Here is a 23,770-nt window from a genome sequence, read left to right as displayed (position 1 = left end):
ACCATGTATATGAAATATACTAAGGTATACTAAGTTTAGTCCCAAGTTTGTAACGCTTAAAAATATTGATACTATGAGAACAAAATTTTGGTATAGGTGTTCATAAAATCACCTAATTAGTCCATTTCCGGTTGTCTGTATGTCTGACCGTCTGTCATCACGATTACTCGAAAACGAAAAGAGATATCAAGCTGAAATTTTTATAGCGTGCTTAGGACGTAAAAAGTGAGGTCAAGTTCGTAAATGAGCAACCTATGTCAATTAGGTCTTGTCTTTAAACAAAAGTTTAAATGTAAAAAATGTTCCTTATAAAAAAATAAACAACTTTTGTTTGAAACATTTTTTCGTAAACATCATTGTTTACTATTGAGGGCGCAAATATGGGAATATCAGTTATGTATGTGTGACATGTATATGTGTAATGTGACAGTGTACTCAACACTGTCTATACATGGTATTTCAACTATTAACTCAGTCAACTGTTTGTTTTCACTTGTTTTATTTTAATATATTTACCATTCGTTGGTTTTATTAAACTTGTCTATGGTTAAGGATGTGGAAACATGATTTCGATGTGAAACTATGTGTAAAAATAATAGGAAATGATAAGTGTCTTTTTTAAGTTGACATATGATCGAAACTCGAAAAATATGTTTTATCGATAAAATGTTGGATGTGTAGGCGCACACCCTACGCAGGCATTAAACTAGACCTAGATTTTCAAGACCAATGAAAAGCCCACTCTACTCCATAACTGGTGCTCCATAACTCATAACACTTTAAATTAGAAAATTGTTTTTAATTAACAAGTGAAATTTACAGAATTTAAAAACCCCCGACAAATGCGATTTAAGTATTCCTTGTAAACCGATTTTTTGAAACTTAGCTATAAAATGTTCTGTATCAAGTCGGTTCGACCGTTTAGGGGCTGTGATGCTACTGAGAAACACACAGACGTACAGATAAACACTTTAAACTTATAACACTCCTACTTAAATCGATATCAAAGTGATGGTCAAGGACATCAGATGAGATGAAAAGTATACTAGAGAGTAATCATTTTTTGGGACAAATTTTTGGAAATATTTTAATTGAAATTGAAATATTTGAGTTGACTTTGTCCTTTTGAATTTTTATTTTGAATTACCTACTTATTTTACCATTTCAATTTTCGAAATGAATTGAGCCAGGTTTATTTGACACTCATTTCCATAGTAATTACTTATATGTTAAAATTATATGTCGTGCCTTTTCCAAACTGAATCGATTTTGAAGATCATCGCAAATTTTTGTTGTTTTTTCGAGTACGGAACCCTAAGGTCGCATTTGAAACATAGCTAAGACACTCTTTCCGTTAAATTACTTTTCAAACGAAACCAAAAAAAATTGAAATCGGTTCATCCGTTTAGACACTACGATGCCACAGATAGACACACATAACGGTCAAACTTATACCACCCCTTTTTTTTAGTTCGGTTTACAAAAAATGTTTGCGTATTTATAAACAACTTTCTAATTTAAAGCATTCACCTACTGTTTATCAGTTATGAATCAAAGTGAGATTTTAATTGAATCCAAAAATTTAGATCGAATTCCATGCCGACATAAGATGTGTGCTTTTCAAACTTACATTTTTCATTTGAAGCATTTTCCTTGATTTAATTTATTTATCGAGTTTCAAGTATATGTCAACTTAAAAAATAACATCCTGTATATGGATAAATTTTCAAAAATTATTTTATTTAAATTATTCGAAATAGAAATACTACCATCTAAAGCTATTCAAGTTGTACTAATTCCGTCAAAGAAATTGCACAAAGAACTTTGTCCAATTTGATATAATATAAACATTAAACATGGTATTACAGTTTTGGAGATTTCTAAATCCCGTTGTGGAGATTATCATTAAATTATGAAACAAAACAAAAGGAGACATATCAGACATATCAGTTAAATGAATTTCTCTTAACAATGTTGATATGAATTCGATGCTGATACTGCCAATGCTGACAATAAACAATGAAACATATAACAATGGTATTATAGTGGTTATGTTATGTTTATAACTAATTATATTAGCTATTAAATTCTGTAAATCCTATCTATCTACTAGGGCACACGATAATCCGATTATATTATCACATATACCACACGTTTGTACATAGTATAAACGTTCTGATGATTCACGTTCAAATATCATAACATTTTACTACTCAAAATCATTTACATTTTACAGGTGACATTTTTAATTAATTATAATTTTTTTTATGTAACTAGCTAAACCCGGCTACGCTTCGCTGTGGTTTTGTCTGATTTATTTTTAGAGATGTATAGGTTAGGTTAGAGTGGCTGTCCTAGGGTGAGACACACTTAGACCATAGGGTCCGTTGTGATACCGAAAAAGGGTTGGCTCATCCCCGGCCACTACTCCATGAACCATTTGGAGCTATTTAAGAACAGTAGGAGAGCTTTGATTTCGACGGGCTTTAGGTCGGAGAGCTCGTCAAAGAGAGGCTGGCTCAAGTAAGTCCATCTTCTCATGACAAGAGCTGGGCAGTGACAGAGATGTAAATCAAAATAGTCTATACTTCGTGCGTTTTATCGAGGCCAACATTTAAAAAAACAAAGTACGTTTTTAAAGTCAAGTAATGAGTTATTTTTAGCTTTACAATACCACGCAACTACAAAAATATATAATATATTGTGTGCAAGTAATGCTTGTAAATTTGATAATATAGATATCGCTCTTCAATCATCAATACTCTAACTATGGTCGTCTCTGTTCATCAAATGATGGATTTCGATGAACTCACAATTAAATTAAAATTTTGTAAATTTTGTAAAAACTACAAGATTGTCTAAATATTTAAGATAGTTTTTTATCACACTTTCTAGTTTTTTATGATATAGAAATATCCAATTGAAAAGGATAACCTATATGATTCATCATTTTTTCAGCCAACTTTGAACGATAAAATAATAATAAAAAGACCGATGACCTAGGAATTTTTTGTGATTTTTGGAAACTTTGTTAATCAAAAAATCTCTTTATAAAGTTTTATTGAAATCCCAAGTATTATTCAATACTTGCATATCTCCCTAAATCATTATTTAATTCCATTTGTAACGTATGACAATAACGTTTTAGTCCAAGAGTTGGTAGACATTTTTGTGGCATTCTGAAAATTCATATGACGATCCATCCTGTATACATACATGCGATAACTAATTGCAAGAAATTATTCAGTCATTCTCTTCATAAATACAATTCAATGCATAAATTGATTATACAATCATGCTGTAAATGGAATTTAATTATGGGTTAAAAAAATATAATTTAAACAGAACAGAGATAAAAAAGGGAATGCAATCAGATTACATAAAGGATTAATGTAAATGAATATATTGATTGAATGATATATAATAATTGATTATTAGTATTCAAAATGTACACATACTATACACATGTAAATCTATACAGGTTGTAATTTTTAAAACTACACATACATAAAAATTGAAAAAGAAGAAAATATGGGTTCTTTTACAACAAATTAAAATGTACTCTTTTATTATCTATTTATTATCATAATTAAACTGAACTAACCTGATCAAACGGCACTATAGCTCTGGGTGGGCTTTGGTCTCCATAGCATTCTGGTTTTCGTCTTGGAACACCATCCTGTGATCTTCATAATAAGGAGATGATCCGTGATATTGTCCATCCATCTTATTTTGCGCCTCTCTCTTCTCCTCGTGGTGTAAACTTTAGCATTTAATACTCTTTTAGGCATTTGGAAGTCGTCCATGCGTTGTATGTGACAAAACCATTCGATTTTGCGAGCTTTATCATAATTAAACTAATCTCGATTAACAATTCAGTCGAAAATCTAGGATTACATTTCCATTTCGTAAAAATTGATCCAAATAATAAATCTGATTTTTTACTCTTTTTAGACTGTCAAGTTAACAATATAAATCTTTCTTAGATAATAACGATAACGATAGTGTTATCGAGGAACTTAATATTCTGGATGTGTCATACAATGCAAGGATGTTCAGTTCTTCGATAGGGTTGTCAACTCTCCGGCTTTGGGACGGAGACTCCGGCTTCGAAGGTACAAGGCAACTTTAATTAATTATAATCAAAAAATACGAATTTTGGATAAGTTATAGGTATTTATATTCTACCTGCCCTGGTTACTTTTGTTTTTCGAAAATCTTGTAAATTTTCCCAATTTTCACTGTTCACATCCAGGTATAGTGGAATAAGAAAAATGTACCTGGGTGTGAACAATGAAAATTGGGAAAATTAACAAGATTTTCGAAAAATAAAAGTACTCAATACAGGTAGAATATAAATACGTATAACATATCAAAATTTCCAATCGATAGAGTAAAGGGGATAATCGCAGTGCTTGAAATTCAATTGTAACTTTAACCATTCTTATCTGGATAATCGTTTTTCTTTATAAATTTTGTTTTCCATCAATGAATATTTAAGAGGATTCTTAAAAAAATTATAAAGTTTCACGATAATCAAAGAATGATTTTACGCCAATCAAAAATGTGTATAGAATTGTCTTAAAGCAAGTGTTTGATTTAGTTTTTTTTAAGTGTATTTTATTCCTATATGCACTTCTAAAGAATAGAATCCAGTCCATACTCTACTTTCATAGTTCGTATACAATAAGTAATGATTTTGATTTATTGAATATAAATAATTGATAAGTGAATAAAGAGGTAATTCATTCAATAAAATATTTCAATATCTATGTAAATCCATCCGTAATAATTTACATAAACTAACAAATAACTATTTATACAAGACAATTATGATTATACATATTAATTATATAATTCTAACACACATAACTATACATACACAACAAATGTATGCATATATTATTGTAATAATCGAATTATATTAATAATTATCATGATCATTGATAATTATTAATTAGTGTTTATGAAATTAATTTAATCGAAGCAATTTATTATTTTATCTATTGTAATAACCACATGCATATCAATTTAATTTTATCTACTTCGAATTTATTGTTTTACAAGTGAAAACAAACAATTGACTGAGTTAATTGTTGAAATACCATGTATAGACAGTGTTGATTACAATGTTTAGAAGTAAAGAAAGTTAACCACATATACATACAAGTCATACCCATATAACTGACGTAATTTGCGCTCTCACGGGTAAACATTGAGCCTACTACCTTGACCTACCTACCTTTTGCTTATTTTCGAACTCGACCTCACTTTTTACGTCCTGAGCACGCTATAAAAATTTCAACTCGATATCTCTTTTCGTTTTTGAATTATCTTGTTATCTTATTTATTATAAATGTGAAAGTAAGGTTGTTTGTTTGCTTATTTGTGACGCTTTGACGCAAAAACTACTTGAATGGACTTGATTGAAACTCTAAAGTAATACAGCTTACAGCTCATAACACTTGAGCTTTAATTTAAATATATATAAAGGTGGACCTTTCAATTCAATTTAGTCTGACATTTAACTGTGCCATCTATGAGCATCATTTTGAATCATGATTTAAAGATTTCTGTATAAATGGTAAACGTTAAAATGTAAAAATGTTAAAAATACAATTCATGACCACCTGTTCTGATAAACTCAATGAGCTATGAGTACTTTACATTTAAAAAAAATTGAAAACTGTACATATATTTTACCTCCCTATCCCTACCCCTATTTCCAGTTTTATGGAAGGGAGATAAGTGAGAGCAAGGAATGTCCATTCTATACGCGGACATCAAGGTAGTTGTTAATAAATAAACAAATATTATACCTTTTAATGATACCTTGAATGCAATTTATGGTAATGGAACGATTTATGAAACTCAATACACTTTAAAAACAAATTACTTGATACTATAAATAACTATAAGAAAATTAGAGAAAACCAAGGTATTTTTCGGAAAAATTACTATTTGAAATATTTTTATTATTTTTATTTTTATTTCCAACAAAATAGAACAATAATTATTATACATACAACGAATAACATTACCAAACAATATGGCAGCCATCAAAACATATTATTTCTAAAAAGCATCTATAAATTATTAGTGGGATATAATGCTAGATGTATCAGCATTTTTTTTTATTCTATTTAGTTTTATATAAAAATAAATAGAGAAATAAATTGAATTTTGTTATTTAGGTAATCCATTTGAAATCAAAACTATACGTTATATAGCTAAAAACGAGCTATATTAGCAAGATACATATACATTATAGTACAGTACGTTTACTTCTGAATTGTCTATAGGGATTTACATAAATCTTAAAATTTCTATGCTAAAGGTATGATTGGCATCGACTTTAAGAAAACGTAATTGCCCACAAAAAAATTAACACGTAAAAAAGAATCCATACTACTTAGTCGACAATTTTGTACAGTTTTAGTTCGCCTTTTTTATTACTGAAAGTAACTTTGCAAACAAAACTAGATACAAGATGGACCTTTGAATTTTTTGAATTGTCCATTCAAAAATAACTTGAAACAAAAGTTTCAGAGTTTGATGGACATCATGTTCTGACACTAGATATGATCAAGTTTTCCGGGTTGCCGTTTATTAAGGACGTACCTCGAGAAGGACCAAAAAAATCTCATTTTCTTAAGAAAATCTTTAAATCATGTATATGCATTCTCATTAATGCCCTTTATAAGCAGGTAAATTCATTAATACCCCTTACGCTTTTGAATTTATAGATTTGGGCAGTTATAGTTTGCGTTGAGCTGTTAAAAGGCTAATTTTCTTAAGAAAAATTTGGAAAACTGATAATCATTAATTAAAAGCATGGCAAATATTTTTCTATAAAGAAAATGGCACGCGTTTTTCCATAAAAGACATTTAAAGTGATGAAATCAATTTGATGTGTTATTTCTTCTATATAAGTGATTTTCTCTAAATCTTTATCAATATTTTTAAAACTATGTTTTATATCGAAAAATTTTACTCTTAATTTTCGTCTAATTTTCCCAAGTTCTAACAGAATTTATAAATTAAATTCGAAACAGAAATCTCAAGTATGATCATATTTTTCAATTTTTTGAGGAATTATCTTAAGGTAGTACTACCGGTAATAGACTTGGCATTCAGAATTTAATGAAATTTTGCATAGTCCATTATTATATCATAATTAACCAGTTAAATTTTTAGGGGCCTTCAGAGAACTGCAAATCTGTACGTCCAGTTTTGTGAAATAAAATAAAATCTGTGATTTCCCATAAGGATCAATGTTAAAATATCTTTAAAATATCTCTGAAGGCCCTCAAAAATTTAACTTAATCCAAAGTCTATTACCGATAGTACTACCTTAAGTAGTTATCAACAATTTTAATTTTCTTCATGGTACTATTAGTCCTTAACCCTCCAACATGACCAACGCTCTCCTGAATTAAACGTCCTGTATATAGAAAGTACATATGAAACTGTTTGCTATGTAGGTAATATATAAGCAAACAGTTATATTATATGCTCCAATCTCCCAATCTACCTATTAGTCTAAGAGCCCGCTTCGGCCAGACGCACATCATTTCATAAAACCCTAAAGTTTATCTGCGCACGTCACCAACACAGGTAAGAACGATGAGCGACTATGTAGTTTAGGTAGTGGTTACCTTGGCAGGTAACAGGTAACAAAGGTGTAAAAAACAGCACCTCAAGTACATTAAGACATAAAGCTCTATTTTTTTATATTTTCTTCAGAATAATATTTAAAATGACGTCATGCATTGCCAGACACTTAGTATAGTTTCAACCCCCTGCCAGACACCCCCAAACTCTAAAAAATTGTGATTACACTTACATTATAGTATAAAAGCTGAATTTTATGTATGTTTCTTGGGGGACTATGAAAAGAAGTTACCCCAGTAGCCGGACAGTTTTCAAGGTTTTTTCCATCTTGCCAGAGGCCTTGAGAGTCCGCCGTCGGTGCGAGCAGCACCTCAAGTACGTTAAGATATAAAGCTCGTTTTTTTTTACATTTTCTTCAGAATAATATTTAAAATGACGTCATCCATTGCCGGACACTTAGTATAGTTTCAACCCCCTGCCAGACACCCCCAAACTCTAAAAAATTGTGATTACACTTACATTATAGTATAAAAGCTGAATTTTATATATGTTTCTTGGGGGACTATGAAAAGAAGTTACCCCAGTAGCCGGACAGTTTTCAAGGTTTTTTCCATCTTGCCAGAGGCCTTGAGAGTCCGCCGTCGGTGCGAGCAGCACCTCAAGTACGTTAAGATATAAAGCTCGTTTTTTTTTACATTTTCTTCAGAATAATATTTAAAATGACGTCATCCATTGCCGGACACTTAGTATAGTTTCAACCCCCTGCCAGACACCCCCAAACTCTAAAAAATTGTGATTACACTTACATTATAGTATAAAAGCTGAATTTTATATATGTTTCTTGGGGGACTATGAAAAGAAGTTACCCCAGTAGCCGGACAGTTTTCAAGGTTTTTTCCATCTTGCCAGAGGCCTTGAGAGTCCGCCATTGGTGCGAGCGCGAGGCAATATGTATTCAGGCGGGTTTGAGTGAGATGGTGAGTTTAATAAAAAAACAAAAGTAATCCATAAATTTTTAGAGTTTTGTTAATATTTTTTAGAAATTCAAGTTTTGACTGTATGAGGTAATAATATTGTTTATCGTATGAAATCCAATGAACAAATATTTTATTCATAGCAATATTATAGAAAGTAAAAAATATTCTTATAATTATTACAGAGTTTAAAAAAATATAATTGTATACAAAAAATGATTTACTAATGCTCAGAGTTTTCATCGTTGTCGTCAATATTTTCACAATCATCGTCACTACTACTCCAGTCCTCTTGATTGATGTCAATATCACCTTCTTCGTCAGTTTCTGTAAAAATTTAATCGAGTTAATACAATTATGAATAATAATAAAATCATGTACATAATTTGACATAGTAATTACATACCTGATATAATTTCTAACGAATCACTGACATAATTTGGTAGCTGATCCCCTTCAAACCATTTGAAATGATATTGGTTATTTTCTTGTACCCAACCATTATTTTCTGGCTTATATATGGTTGGACTTTTTAGGTGAGCATTGTTCCAAATACAACATATATAATTTGCACGTAAAAATTGTTGCAACAGTTCGCTTTTACATGGTGGTAGATTGCTGGCGTCGAAATTCCGCAATTTTTTTCGATCAAAAGCTTCGTCCACATCAGAGACCGTATATGAATCAATGAACATTTGAAGGCGCGCAGCATCAACATCAATTATGCTACCGACATTATATATGTTGCATATGAATTTCTGGACAATATTAAAAACGTTTCGTTGTTCATCGCTGTCTTCAATTAATTCATTGTTACCGAACTTCATGAAAGCTTTCTGATACTCCTGATGTTTTTTCAATATTTTGTAAGGTTTTAATTTTCCTTTCCTGAAAAATGCAGGATTGTAATCACATCCTGTGATTGCATGAAACCCAGGTAAGCTCCGACAAATAGAATCTCCCAACTCTGCGTGTATTTTGGTTAGGTTAACATATCTTAAGTTATTTCCAGTACCTGTAAGGATCCACACACATGAATCGTTTTTAAGATGATGCATGTTTCCAAGCATTATAGCAGCAATATCAGTATCAACACTTCTGATTACTATATTTGCTTGATAGTCGATGTTACACGCATGATACACTATCTTAGTATCTGCTTCCTCATGTTCTGGGCATGACAACTCTTCATCTACACTTAAAACAACGTGATTAGAACTATTAACAGTAAATGAATGACATTGTCTGAAATTCACGTTTATAATTTTATTTTGAATAAATGGCACCGCTTCATCAGTAGCCCAATGTGAAATGAAGAAATCAACAAGAGCTTCTTTAAAATTCAAATTTTTCAATTCTTTGGCAAAATCACTTGGTCGAACTTGCTCAGGCCCAGTTATTGTAAACTCTAATTGCGCAGATTCAAATCGTTGTGAATGTTCATAATCTTTGATCGATGGGGTAAAGTACTGATCAAAGATAACATCAATTCTCGATGCTTGTAATTGAGTGACCATTTGTAAAATTTTTTTTGAAATGTTTCCAAAGTTTTTCGGAACATTTTTCATTGTGTGCAACAAGAAAAACCCATCAATGATTAGAACATCGATATGACTTGGTTGCTCGTGTTGGACCTCTTTCTCTAAACTTTTCATCAAAGCAGATTTATCAGTTTTACAAATATTTCCATCCAAATGGCACATGGACAATGGCACTGAAGTAATTGGGTAAGATAAAATTTTTGAAATATCTACTTTGTAGTCCATTGAAATTCCTAGCATACGTCCAAATAAATCTCTTTGAATTTTAATTTCTTGAATTTTACCACCTACTTGAACTTTTTTTTTCTTCTCATAATCTTTAGAGAAGTTGTCTACTGATGTTTTCTTTATGGCTTTTTCGAATCGGTTAATATCTGATAAACACTCAGAAATGAATGCTTTGCGGTGGTGATCTCCATTTACTTCAATATTTAGAAGGTACGCCTCTACTGGTGGTGATGCAGATTTCCCAGATGAAATATTAATCAATTGTTCTTTTGGTACTTCTGAGCTAAAGGGATTAATAAATCGATCGAACGTGGTAATGAAATTTTGTAACTGCTTGGTATTTTTCCGAATATTATGAAGATTCAAGTCTGCAGAAACATCTTGATGAGTTTGTAAGCCTAGTTCTACGTAAACTTGGCTTATTATTGTGGATCTTACATCATGATTTCGAGCCCACCGTTGACGGGCTGAAATTGAATTTGTAAAATGTAATACTCCTGTGAGCCTTCTAGCAGCGTCTGCGTTTATCGTTTGCTCTAACACCAGGTCAATAGGTTGTCTTGAAAACGGCTTGGTGGTCCTTTTAATACCAAAGCAGCCTATTTTGAATCCTTCGTATAAATCCGGATGAGTTTCTGCAACTTTCAACAAATTATCATAGTATTTTACGGTCCATCGTGCATAATTTTGTTGATTACATATAAAAAATATATTTGTAATTTTGGGCAGCATCGATTTAAAAAGCTCGAAATTTCCAGTCCGAATGCTTCGTGATAGATTCAGGTAATAGTTTATAAGGTTGATGTAAATTAAATAAAACTGTGCAGTTTTACCATGTTCGCCATTGAGAGATTGTTGCTTGTAAATTCCGTAACTATTTATTAATTCTTTTAAGTCTTCATTTTCTATGTGAAATGACGATATTTCGCTGTTTTGAAGTCTTTCCACTTCTTCTATTACATCATCCGTTAATGTTATATTATTATTTTGTAAGAACGATTTAAAAAATAGTATTTCCAACCCCAAAGCAACCATTGGATGTAATCTTCTACAACGGTTAAAGTGTTTTCCATCAAGAAATCCATTTACAGAACCATTTGCCAGTAAATTACTCTCAACCATTACATTTGTTAACCCACAGGTATTTATCACCTTACCGATTGCTTTAAAATAAGCCATCATTAAATGAAACGGTCCTAAATGTATGAATAAGTTATCAAAAGAAGGTTTTTCCGTGGCTTGTATTTGGTATGCAACTTTTGCAATGGCAAGATCATAGGTAACCTGTATGGAAGGTTGGTGTAAATCTTCTGCAATTTTTTTACTTTGTTTCATAGTCTCTAGAACTATGGATGTACTGGTTGGAGATGCATTGATTGGGGTTAAATAAGAAATAATTTGTTGTGGACTGTCATTATTATCAATCCGGCTGTTGAAACCAACCCACATTGGTACATTAGGTAATTCAAAAGCATGACTAATCATCCATATATTGTCAATTATAGTGTGTATTTGCGAATCTGTAGAGTGTGTAATTTCTATATCATCAGGCTTTAATTGTAGTTCACCTGTCATTTTTGGTTTCTTTGGATACGGAGTCTCTTCAGTAGATATGGCTTCAAAAGTTCTTCTTTTCCTTTTTTGTTGTTGTGAGTTATTACCATGATTTAGAATCGACGCTTCAGACATCTCAGATTCTTCGGATATTTCAGGTTCTTCGGCTGTATTTGACTCAATATTTTGGTAAATAATTCCCACTGTATCATGTAAAGTATCCTTTCCGCTCGTAGTCTCCACAAAACGGTCAAAATTGTCATATGCCACACCAGTAAAAAGTTCAGGTTTCTTTTTAATTTTTTCTGGGCATAAACTAGACTTTTCAATAGTAGTAAACGTTGTTTCCGTTTCTAGTTCCTCAACTCCTTGATAACTTATACAGTGCCCGTATCTATTAACGATATCAATAACTTTTCTACTGCTCGTCAAGCTCTTTAAAGTCATGCCTAACATTATATGCTTTGACGTTTTCAAATGACCATTATGAACTCCAAAAATCACATCTTGACAATAGGAGCGAGATTGGCGATTACATTTTAAGCTGTTTTTTCGTTTTTGATTGGCCCCAGCAAGAAGAGTAGAGTAAAAATCCAGTAATTGTTGCGGTATCGAAGCTTCTCCTGATATTAAATCCTGCGCTGTAATATTTTTAGCCGGTAACTTTTTCTTTTCTATTTGCCATATTGTTTTTCTTAAAATCAATGCCGCTTTTTGTAAAATATGTTCGGTTTGTAAATTTTCCAACATTGTATCGTCTATTACGTGTAAAAATTTCGGTGCTATTATTTTTTTGTTATGAACCATCAAAGATTTAATATCATTAGAAAATTTTTTTAACATTTTTTCTTCTAGGTGTTGAGCATTGAAAGTAACATTCACTTCAACAGAATTGTCTTGAAAATTTTTTTCCAATGAATCCATATACAGTTCGTGTAAATGTACTAATAAATGACAGCGCCCTTTTTTGATTATGTCTTCCTCGATGATTACACTTATTTCATCAAAAGCCATTTGGTGATATTCTCGATGAAAATGCCAATCACTTTTATTGACTGGTTTTTTTAATGATGATATTTTATTGTACAAATCGACTCTACATTCTGTATGATAGTGTATTTTCGAACCAGAAAAATTTTGTAATCTATTTAATAATTCTGCAAACTCGTCTCGACCTTCGACTTTAGGTAATAAACTAGATTTAAATTGGTTGGTGTCTGTTTCGTGAAGTGGAAGCATTTTCGACCGTAATTTTTTATATTTTCTATTGCAGAATACACAAACTTTTGGATTATTATTAATACTGCCATCACTCTCAGTAACATTATGTACTATTGGAGTTGAACGATTATTTTTAGGAGTATCTGACTCAAAAGTTTCAATATTTTCTTGAGATATTTCTTGAGAAGTTGTAGGTTGAGGTTCTATTGATTCGGAAGTAAAAGTTGTTTGAGAGATTGACGATTCTGTAGTGGAAGATTGTAAATTAGATGGTTCGATGGTCAACTCAGGCGTCGACGGGGTGGATGGAGAGCGATTGTCTGTAGGTACACTGGCTGATGCTGCTTCTTCATTTTTTTCATTAGAACACACAGGTTTAGAAATTAAATACTTTTTCATAACTCCTGTGAATGCTTTATAGCATTCCCGGTGATAACCACAGTCTGTATATTCATCGGGCAAACTAATGTCTTTATATTTTAGTTTATGTTTTTTTCTGGCATTCAAAATATTTTTACATTTTTTGAAAGTTTCCTCTGAAGACAATACTATTTTGCCGCTACTTTCTTTACAAACAAAACAAATGCATTTATTTTCCATGCTAACACTTTACTTAAAACTCAATTAAATTTATTTCACAAACTACACAAATAAATGATAAAACGTATACTGAACGTATAATAGTTCAACACATGGTGCGCATGACAGATGGTCATGCGCACCACTCAAACCCACCTGAATGGCTATGACGTGACCATTACAGTGCTTTCTATTGTATCATTAAATCGCGAATAATATTCAAGTTTCAAGGTCATAATTTTAAAAATCAAAATGTTAACTGAAACGAAATTTTCTGAAAAAATAAAATTCAACCAGCTTTTTGGGTGAAACAAGTTAATAAAGAAAATTAAAATTCTAAAAAATAATCAATATTAGAAAAAGTTAAAATATTAATCAATATTAGAAAGTTATTCCAATTTTCAATATGAGCGTAATTTTTGTTACACCTCGTAAAATAATTAGTAAAATATTTAGCGGTAATGAATGGTAGCTATAATACGGACTATTCTTAAAGACACCATGTTATTTGGGAAGTAATTGGGCCTTACTCTGTAACAAAAATCAGACCAAATATAAGTAATTTTAAATGTGTCATCTCACTCAAACCCGCCTGAATATATATTGCCTCGCACTCGCACCGACGGCGAACTCTCAAGGCCTCTGGCAAGATGGAAAAAACCTTGAAAACTGTCCGGCTACTGGGGTAACTTCTTTTCATAGTCCCCCAAGAAACATATATAAAATTCAGCTTTTATACTATAATGTAAGTGTAATCACAATTTTTTAGAGTTTGGGGGTGTCTGGCAGGGGGTTGAAACTATACTAAGTGTCCGGCAATGGATGACGTCATTTTAAATATTATTCTGAAGAAAATGTAAAAAAAAACGAGCTTTATATCTTAACGTACTTGAGGTGCTGCTCGCACCGACGGCGGACTCTCAAGGCCTCTGGCAAGATGGAAAAAACCTTGAAAACTGTCCGGCTACTGGGGTAACTTCTTTTCATAGTCCCCCAAGAAACATATATAAAATTCAGCTTTTATACTATAATGTAAGTGTAATCACAATTTTTTAGAGTTTGGGGGTGTCTGGCAGGGGGTTGAAACTATACTAAGTGTCTGGCAATGCATGACGTCATTTTAAATATTATTCTGAAGAAAATATAAAAAAATAGAGCTTTATGTCTTAATGTACTTGAGGTGCTGTTTTTTACACCTTTGTTACCTGTTACCTGTCAAGGTAACCACTACCTAAACTACATAGTCGCTCATCGTTCTTACCTGTGTTGGTGACGTGCGCAGATAAACTTTAGGGTTTTATGAAATGATGTGCGTCTGGCCGAAGCGGGCTCTTGCTCTATATATATTAATTAAACTTTAATACTTTAATTGGTTTGCGCTAGTTTCACATTAAAAACTTTGTTGTATGTATTATGCATATATGAAATTTATTGAAAAGTTTGCTATTTACCCTAAATTCTACAACAACAACAACAAAAATAAATATAAATAAAAAAATATAAACATGCAGCCGTATAATTTGGTCTATAAATCTTTTTTAAATCTCACTAAAAAAAAATTAAAATCAGTCAACCATATTGCAATGGTACACACAGTTATAATGAAAAGCTTTAATAATTATTGAACTGTGCATTCGATATTAAAGCTAAATGAAAATAATCGTTCATATAGTTTTAATATTAATTTTATAAAGGAAGCTCTGTCTTCAGGTAGCAGATTGTTCTCTTGCAGGGAAAAAAGGACCTGTAAGCTATAGGGACCCGATTTCGATATACCTCTGTTTTTATTTCATTGTTTTTGATTTTTTTTACCATAAATCTATGATGGGAAGTAGAATCTTCCACAAAAATTGGGGAAATATTCTGACAAATTCACATTCTGAAAAATTCTATAGTAACAAATTATTTTTTAACCCTTGAATCAAAAAAGGGGTGTTAGAAGTTTGACCCCTGTGTGTGTCTGTCTGTGGCATCGTATTTGGATTATTTTTCGTATTTGGAGAATATTCTTATCTATGTTTCAAGTGGGAGTTTAGAGTTCCATACCCGAAAACTCGTAGGTTTTTTAAATTTTGTTTGATTTGTTCGAATTGTAAGAATTATTGAATTGTTAACTTAATTAACACTTTCTTTTGTTTCTAGGTGGTTCGAGCTCACACCATCATCATAATGGCATCAAAAAGTATGTTTTTTGGTGTTGTGCATGCGGTGGTCTGTCCACAATTATTGGAGCATTATTTTTGGCTGTATATTTTATGTTACGATCATATACATCCACCTTAACATATTTTGAAACAATTCCAACATTTGTACCTGCAACTATGGTAAGTTTTTCCTTTTTCTCTACTAGCTAGCCATACACGAGCTATCCTTATTACCAGATTACGAGAAACGTTAAAGTCCCATTGATTATCGACCTAAGGAAAATTACTATTTGCTTTGAATACTAGTTTAGACCCTTTTTCTCTTTCTGGCAATCCAGAGGATGTGTTAACACGTTATTCTACGTTCACGCAGAATAAATTTGCTTTATTCTTTTTCACAGGGTCTTCGTGATATGGCTGGCTAATCAAAATCGTTCAATTTTCGTATCTATATGATTATTTTATTTATTTTTTTCTAGTTAATGTTAACTGGTTTATGTGTAATGAGTTTAGCAAGACGACGAAATCGTTTTAGTTATTTAGTAAGTATTTTTTTTTTTTTTTATTTAATTAATATTTTACCTAACGACCCAATTTATATTATCAATTGTATACGTTTTTTAGGTTAGGTTATTATTATTTATAGTTTGATTGACAGACAACATAATTATTTGTATTTTTAGTTTGAATTTACTTTTGAATTTTTGTTCAATAAGTAGTTCTTTATTAAAATAATATCGAAAATATAATTGTTTTAGGTATATTTTATTATTTATTAATTAAGTTTTAGGTTAAGTGTTTTATTTATATCAGTCCATAGAGAAAAATACCATAGAGCTGCTAAGACCCCATCAAACGGTTGATCGCAGTAGAGAGAGAGACAAATAAAGGGTGGCAGATAGTTATCTTCGTCTCTCTTATACGACTACAATTTCTGTCTTTTTCTACTTCTCTCAAATTCACTCATTGGGCTTCCCATATCTATGCAGCTTTATGGTAGTATCTCTATGCATAAGTCATTTATGACATTTCCAGCATGCTTCCACATACGCCGTAAGTCTATGGTCGTAATGAAATTCATTCTTTAAATTCGTGAAGATTCCTTCAATTCCAATGAATGCAAATTTGTATTCTCCTCATTGAATCCAGTCTACATTTTGTACTATTTTCTGTTTCCAAAATTATTCAGTATAAAATGAAGACTGAAGAATCAGGTCTTCAGAATTCAAATCCTTCGTTCAAGAACTTTTGGCAACCGACTTTGAATATACAGTTTCGAGAAAAACATATTTAGGGTTGTAGCCCCTTAAAGAGTATAAATCTTTAAATAATGATTTAGTCAGGTTATTTCTCCAAATCCGAAAATTTTCATATTAATATAAAACCTTTTCTATTTTCTAAAAGGATGTTTTTCTGTTCACAGATAAAAGTAAGCGGAATATGTTGTCTGGTATGTGCGTTAACATGCGTTTTAGTAACAATTACCACAACTGTAATACATATGAATCGTTTACAAACACTACGAGAATGTGTTTATACACAAAAAACACGAACTTGTACATGTTATTCCGTACTTTTAGAAGCTCATGCTGAAACTGATGAAGGTAATTATTTTATTCAACTTTTAAATATCATTTTCATAAAGCACAATCATAACCTATCCTTTTTTGTTAAACCTAACCTAATATAAATTTTTAGTCTTTATATATTATTAAAATTCAAAGCATATCACTTGATTTTAAATGATTTTTTTTCTCCATAATTAAACAAGTACAAATAATACTAAGAATTTATAAGTTGATCTTGTTTTATTAATGTCTCTTCATTTTTTTATCTGTAAGACATTAAAATAGCATTATGGCGCCATTTTTTTTAATATCGAGGGCCTCATGTCAGAAAGGCATATCCGTCAACTTTAGTTCGATAAAATTTAAACGTCAATTTGACTAGTTTTTGACGTTTAAACGTCAAAAAAGTTTTTTTATGTTTTCTATTTGGAAAGCATCGTAAGGTTATGTTTCTTTTGCATAAACAGAATCTGTGATAAGTTTTCTTCATAATGAAAACTTTTTTGAAGCTCCAATCACCGATTAATTTTGTACAATTAACATTATTGTCCTTCTTCCATGAGGTACTGTGTAAAAATCACAATTTAAAAATGAAATAATTTACTATTTTGCACCGCAAGGGGCCCCCAAATTCTTGTTTTGGGAGCCTTCTGCGTTTTCCTTAAGCTAGAGACGATTAAGATGATTTTCTCGAGTTAAGACAACAATCGTAGGCAAACATAATTTTAAAATTGATGAAACTTCAATCGGCTCTCTTTAAAAGTTGTGTTTTGGCGAATACGCCTGTCTGGCATAAGACCCTCCGATATGTGTAATTAAAAAATCAAACTGTTAATATAAATATTCGATTTAATTAATTAATTATAAATAAAAGTAAAGTATTTAATATAATTATTGATGTTTTAATAGGTACAAGATTTGTATTTGATTCAACACCAGATTGTGAAGTCATCCATGGAGCATTGTATTCATGTTTACGTGCAATGTTTGGTTTATCAGTTAGTGGTATATTAGTATGCATTTTTTCATGTATGCTTGTTTATCAATTACTTAGGTGAGTTTTTATTCTTTCAAATTCTTTTTAGGTACTTTTTGGTACCACAATCGGGTTTTTAACAACGGTACTTGAAGGTCTTCTGCAGCTTCCTTGAGAGTATCTCGTTAGGAAAGTTTCTATTATAAGCAAATGACTAGTATATACTATCGAGGTCAAAAGCAAACCAGAAACCTCGTAGATTTCAGCTGGGTCTTCAAACATTATTTATTTGAATCCCGGACTTTTATAGCTGCAAATAACATTAATTAAAATTTCATCGACCTCTATAAACGTCCCTAAGATCATGAGTCACCACCAGCTGAATGATCTAATTTTGGGTATGCACAGCTAGATTTTTGGTTTGTCCTTCAAGGTGGGTTTATCGTAGCTACTCCCAAATTTGGAATCAAAAGCACAGATGATCTCCTCTGTCTATGTTTATTATTGAGGGGCAAGTAAGTTTCTCGAAGTATTTATAGACAATCCTCGATTTGGGCAATTTTTAACAAAGCCAAACTTTTGAGATCCTATGTCTACAAACCTCAACTTCAGACAAACCTCTAAAGAGAGAAGAAGTTCTCTAAAACCGCAGATCCAAATTCCAGAGTCAATTCCAGTGTTAACTCTTATAAGCTTTATTATAAGTACCCCCCGGGAGTCCTAGAGATACCATAAGGATATTAACGCTAATGAGTCGTAATGGAAAAAATCGAATCTGAGTATCTCATTTACTTCTGATCAAGGTAGACAGATTTGTAGAAGTTTTCTCAAATGTGGAAGTTGCGACAAGCGTCTTCTTTTTCAATTATTTACCTTTTATGAATCCATTCTCTGAAAACCTCTCTTCATTTTGTTTCAGTCATGAAAGGAAAAAAATGTATTGGGAACAATTAGAATTACGATGTCGTTCATTATATCAACATCAGACAAATTCTGGAGTGAATTCAGGTTCAGTACGAGGTCCACCAGTATCATTAAGTACCGGTTCTGGATTTTGTAGTTGTTGTGAAGAATGTCGTTATACACCAATTCCAGCAAATCCACATTTATATCCATGGGACACCCACGCATTAGACAGGTAAATATTTTGCAAATATTTCGTTTATTCATAGCATTTTTGATTATTTTTTGTTTGTCTTAGATTCTGGACACCGGGACGTATAGGGAATTTTTACTCACCAAATCCAGGAGAGGAAATTGGCCCAAACACAAATGTTCCTGGCCTACAATCGAATACAGTTGTAGAGGGAAATGGAAGTATACGAGCTAGAAATAATAATAGTGGTTGGAATTGGAGACGTTTACCATGGAGTCGTGGTGGTGGAGCATGTCCTGATTCAACCCGAGCTAGCGGAGTTAATTTCAATTACCCAACAACCATAAGTAGTCCAGATAGTCAGTATGGCTTTAGTTCTGTCCCTGGTGGTTTAGCTAGTGGTCCAGTCTCTTCCTCAATACCTGGTAGTGGGGTTGAATCAATAACAGCAACGACTGGATCCGGTGGTTATACAGTATTAGCTGATAGACAACCACCTGGAGCATATTTATGGGGTCCACCACCTCCTTATTCAAATCCAGATAGTCCAGCTCGTCGGGGTATTATAACATCAGCTTCACCAGCCACTAGGTATCACCATTCACATCATTTACACCATGCACACGCACATTGTCAATTAAATGAAGATCAAAACACCCAGCTAACAGAATGTCAACATCAACAGCAACGTCCTCGAAGTCGACCTGGGCCAATATCGAAAGATAATTATGAAAATACAACAGAATCTGAGCATGGCCATAACGGACATCATCTTCAAAGTGAATCCGCTGAAAATACGGATAATTCAAGTAGCGGAATATCAAATACTTTACCCGTACGAAAAACCAAAAAACGTATGGATATATCCTCAGTAAAAAGTGTAAACCAACAAAATTTTCGTACAAACATTCAAAATATTTTTCAAACTCAACAAAATTTTGACGAATCTTCGGAACAACATAGTGATGAACATAATTATCAAGAACCAAATCAAATAAACAAAGATACAAATTCACCGTCTTCGGCACAAAAATGTCGATTCCTTCCACGATTGCAAGGTGTCGAAAATCCAGCCTTCCAAACACAAGAAACGACCGCTCAACCGAGCAAACCACAAGAACCAACGGAATCTGAAGTATATTTCGCTGATGTTTCGAGTTGTTGTAATATATCGGTGCGAAATGACGGTCATGATTCTTCGTTGTATGATGAAGCTTTAAATCAAAAGATGAATCAAAATTTTAGTGCACCAGGAGGTGTGCCACCAAATGGAGATGATGAAGACTACTTAGCACATCGTATGGGTAAACGGCAAATGTCAACACGAAGTCGTTTACCATTTCCATTACCGAACTCTGATGAACATTGTAAAGAATTATCTTCAGATCAATGTCTTCAGCAATTATTACCAAAAGATCTCTCTCAAAATAGTTTAAGTAATTGCAGTAATGTCCAAACTCCTCTAACCGACACCACAGACGATGCTTTAACCCCTTCTGTGTCCTCACAAAAACTTCCACAAACTCCCACGGAATGTCATCATTTACATCCTGGAATGATGAAATTTTCCACGTCAAATGAGAATCTCGATGATCAATTTTTAGCACCCGATGCCCAATACGAAGTTATAGCCCAAACAACGTCTGCATCAAGTAACTTAACGACAACAATTTCTGGTTTAAATAATTTTACAACCCAAAATTGTTTTGGTAACCATTTCAGTCCAAAAAATAATAATGTCCCTCCAAAATCAATTAATTGTACTAATAGTAAATCATCATCAACGTCACCTAGAAAAAGTATTGGATCAAATATATCTACATTAATACAAAATTTAGGTGGGAATCCTGTAGGTTTATTATATGGGGAAGTGAATAGCGTGGAAGATGATGATGAAATTCAAGCACAATTAGGTGGAAATCATAGTGATGTTACCATGGATTCAGGTTGGCAAAGTGGTTCAGATCGACCTGATTGTATACGTGGTAATTCTGGAACGGCGAATAATAATGATAGTTCTGAAGAAACTACACCAAGATCTGTTAATGTTTAATGTAATAAAATCAATTAGGTTAAAAAAAATTCGCAGGGTCGCATCGTTTATGCAAAAATAGAACTGAAAGCATATATAAAGATTTAACTTGATGAGTACAAAGAAGCATACTTCAAAAAACGCAAAACGTCTAGAAGTGTGCTTGTCTGTATCATATAAGGATGGTGTGATGACAAGAAAAATGTCACATAGTGACAATCTTAGTAAGAATTAAGCATTCCAAAATTATAATTTCAAATATAGTTTAGAGACTAATTCTTTCAATATTTTCGCAAAGAACGGATAAAATATGACAATAAAGGCAAAATTTCATTTATTGACTTTATCGTAGTGATATACTCTCATCAAGTGCATCAGGTCTTTAAAATTTAAAAAATCAGTCATTTTGAAGGTCAAACTAGGACGAATCGTTGACGGAATTCCCGTTGAATTAACGATTGAATATTATAAAAATGACTAACCACTTAAATAACGAGGGAAAAAATAACGATTTTATCACTAAATGAAAACGTAAACGACTGTAAATTTTATCTAGTCAAGTTAAGACTAGGCGAAGGCTCTAAATTCGAAATATACTGTGACAGACAGCAAAGTAATAAATTTTAAAACTTTTATACAAATGTTGAAAACTATTTCTGCAATCTGTGTGTGTCAAATTTATTGAAATTATTTTTGCTTAGAACAATCAAGAATTTAACAAAAAAACGATAAACAAATTTTTATATTTTATCAAATATAGCTTAAGAATATTAGACAAAGAATCAAAATCGGATATGTATGCCAAATATTCCATTAAGGGCTTGTTTAAATAACGAGTAACTAATTCCACGTAAATATGGTTCTAACCCAAGCAATCTGTTGATAGTAAACAATTTTTTGTTCGGTCAAGTAACAGAACGAATATTTCGATCCAGTACTCGTTTATTGTAAACAAGACTTAAGAATATAAGTCTGAGTTCCATGGATTAACCCCTTTAAATTTTTTAAACGATCGACGTGGTAGTAATATAGAAAATTCTAAAAACTGTAAATAATTCAGTAGCAACTAAAAGTGGTGTGCATGTTGGAATAGTGGAATTAAATGATGAATTTTTATCGCCACGAGCCTGACTTGTAATCGAGAAATCAATAAATTAACCGAATTAATCAAAATTAATTCTAACCCATTGGTTTGCTAGAGTGAAAGCCTTTACCGATGTTTTTTTTTACACAAAATCTTATGGAAATGTTAACCCCAACAAATTGCCCCATTGACTAGTACAGGATCCAAAAAAAACTTAATTTTTATATAATTTGTGACTTACTGGTTCCTCCACTACATTTCGGCTTCGGGGCCCGTTTCATTCGATTCAACGTCCCTGAAAACCTATGACTTGCTACTGGATTAAAAATTCTATTCTCACTAAATATTCTAGATGCAATATTTTGAGTTTAGGCAAAAGAAAGAAGTAATAAATAGCAATAAAAACCCTTTCATGGATATATATTTCTCGAATACAATCGACACCAATTAAAACAAAGAATTCACATTTACCCATACAATAAAAGGCAACAGGTTTCAAGCAATTGTAAATTATAACCCTTTAATTACGTAAATCGAAAATTCGAGTCACACAAGCAGCAAAATTGGTCGTCCAAATTTCTTTCCAAAAAAACTTACGATTTTCGTGCCAAAAATAATTGATAAACAATGCTAATCGTTAACTAACATCTAAAAATCACCTAACCTTGTGCTAAGTTGACCCCTATTAACAAAAACTAATACATTCCGTTGGATCCGTTAGCACGAATTATACTGTCAAAGTATTTAAATTTCGTACACACAAAAATGTCGTGCCCGACTTTTGTAATAATCGTGTCGGTATCAAATCGTGGTCGCTATGGTCGGTATGGTCGTGGTCGGCTTCAAATTGTGGTCGGTATGTCTCAGAATTAAGGAAATTGTCTTTTTGATAAAACAAATGTAGCTGAATCGATCCATTTTTTCAATAGATATATATGTGACTCTAAATAAGTGTTGGAACGAATATTCGAGGCCGAATACTGCTATTTGAATGTACATTCTCGAATATTCGTTCCATCATTTTAAATAATAAATAAATACTTGCAAGCAATAATCTTTATATTATATATAATTTTATAACAAATTTATTTCTATAATTTACTTTTGTTTGAAAACTACTGCTTTAATGGGAACAATAAAATAATAAAAATATAAATGT

The 23,770-nt window shown here is 32.0% G+C and overlaps 1 protein-coding gene across 3 annotated transcripts in view; it reads left to right on the top strand.

Moving 5' to 3' along the window:
• Positions 1-21,931, top strand: part of LOC123300687 (transcription factor mef2A) — a 102,307-nt gene extending 80,376 nt beyond the window's left edge. For all 3 annotated transcript variants that reach the window (XM_044883300.1, XM_044883301.1, XM_044883302.1), the window contains 6 exons: positions 15,854-16,035; positions 16,335-16,397; positions 17,279-17,459; positions 18,333-18,477; positions 19,319-19,537; positions 19,601-21,931. In XM_044883300.1, the coding sequence (XP_044739235.1) occupies positions 15,854-16,035; positions 16,335-16,397; positions 17,279-17,459; positions 18,333-18,477; positions 19,319-19,537; positions 19,601-21,548 (2,738 nt within the window). In that variant the 3' untranslated portion in view covers positions 21,549-21,931. The remainder of the gene's footprint in view (positions 1-15,853; positions 16,036-16,334; positions 16,398-17,278; positions 17,460-18,332; positions 18,478-19,318; positions 19,538-19,600) is intronic.
• Positions 21,932-23,770: the final 1,839 nt, after the last annotated feature.

The sequence above is a fragment of the Chrysoperla carnea genome, chromosome 5 (assembly GCF_905475395.1).
Source record: "Chrysoperla carnea chromosome 5, inChrCarn1.1, whole genome shotgun sequence".
Taxonomy (NCBI): Eukaryota; Metazoa; Arthropoda; class Insecta; order Neuroptera; family Chrysopidae; genus Chrysoperla; species Chrysoperla carnea.
The sequence above is the reverse complement of the archived record's forward strand: the minus strand, read 5'-3'. Positions and strand labels throughout refer to the sequence as shown.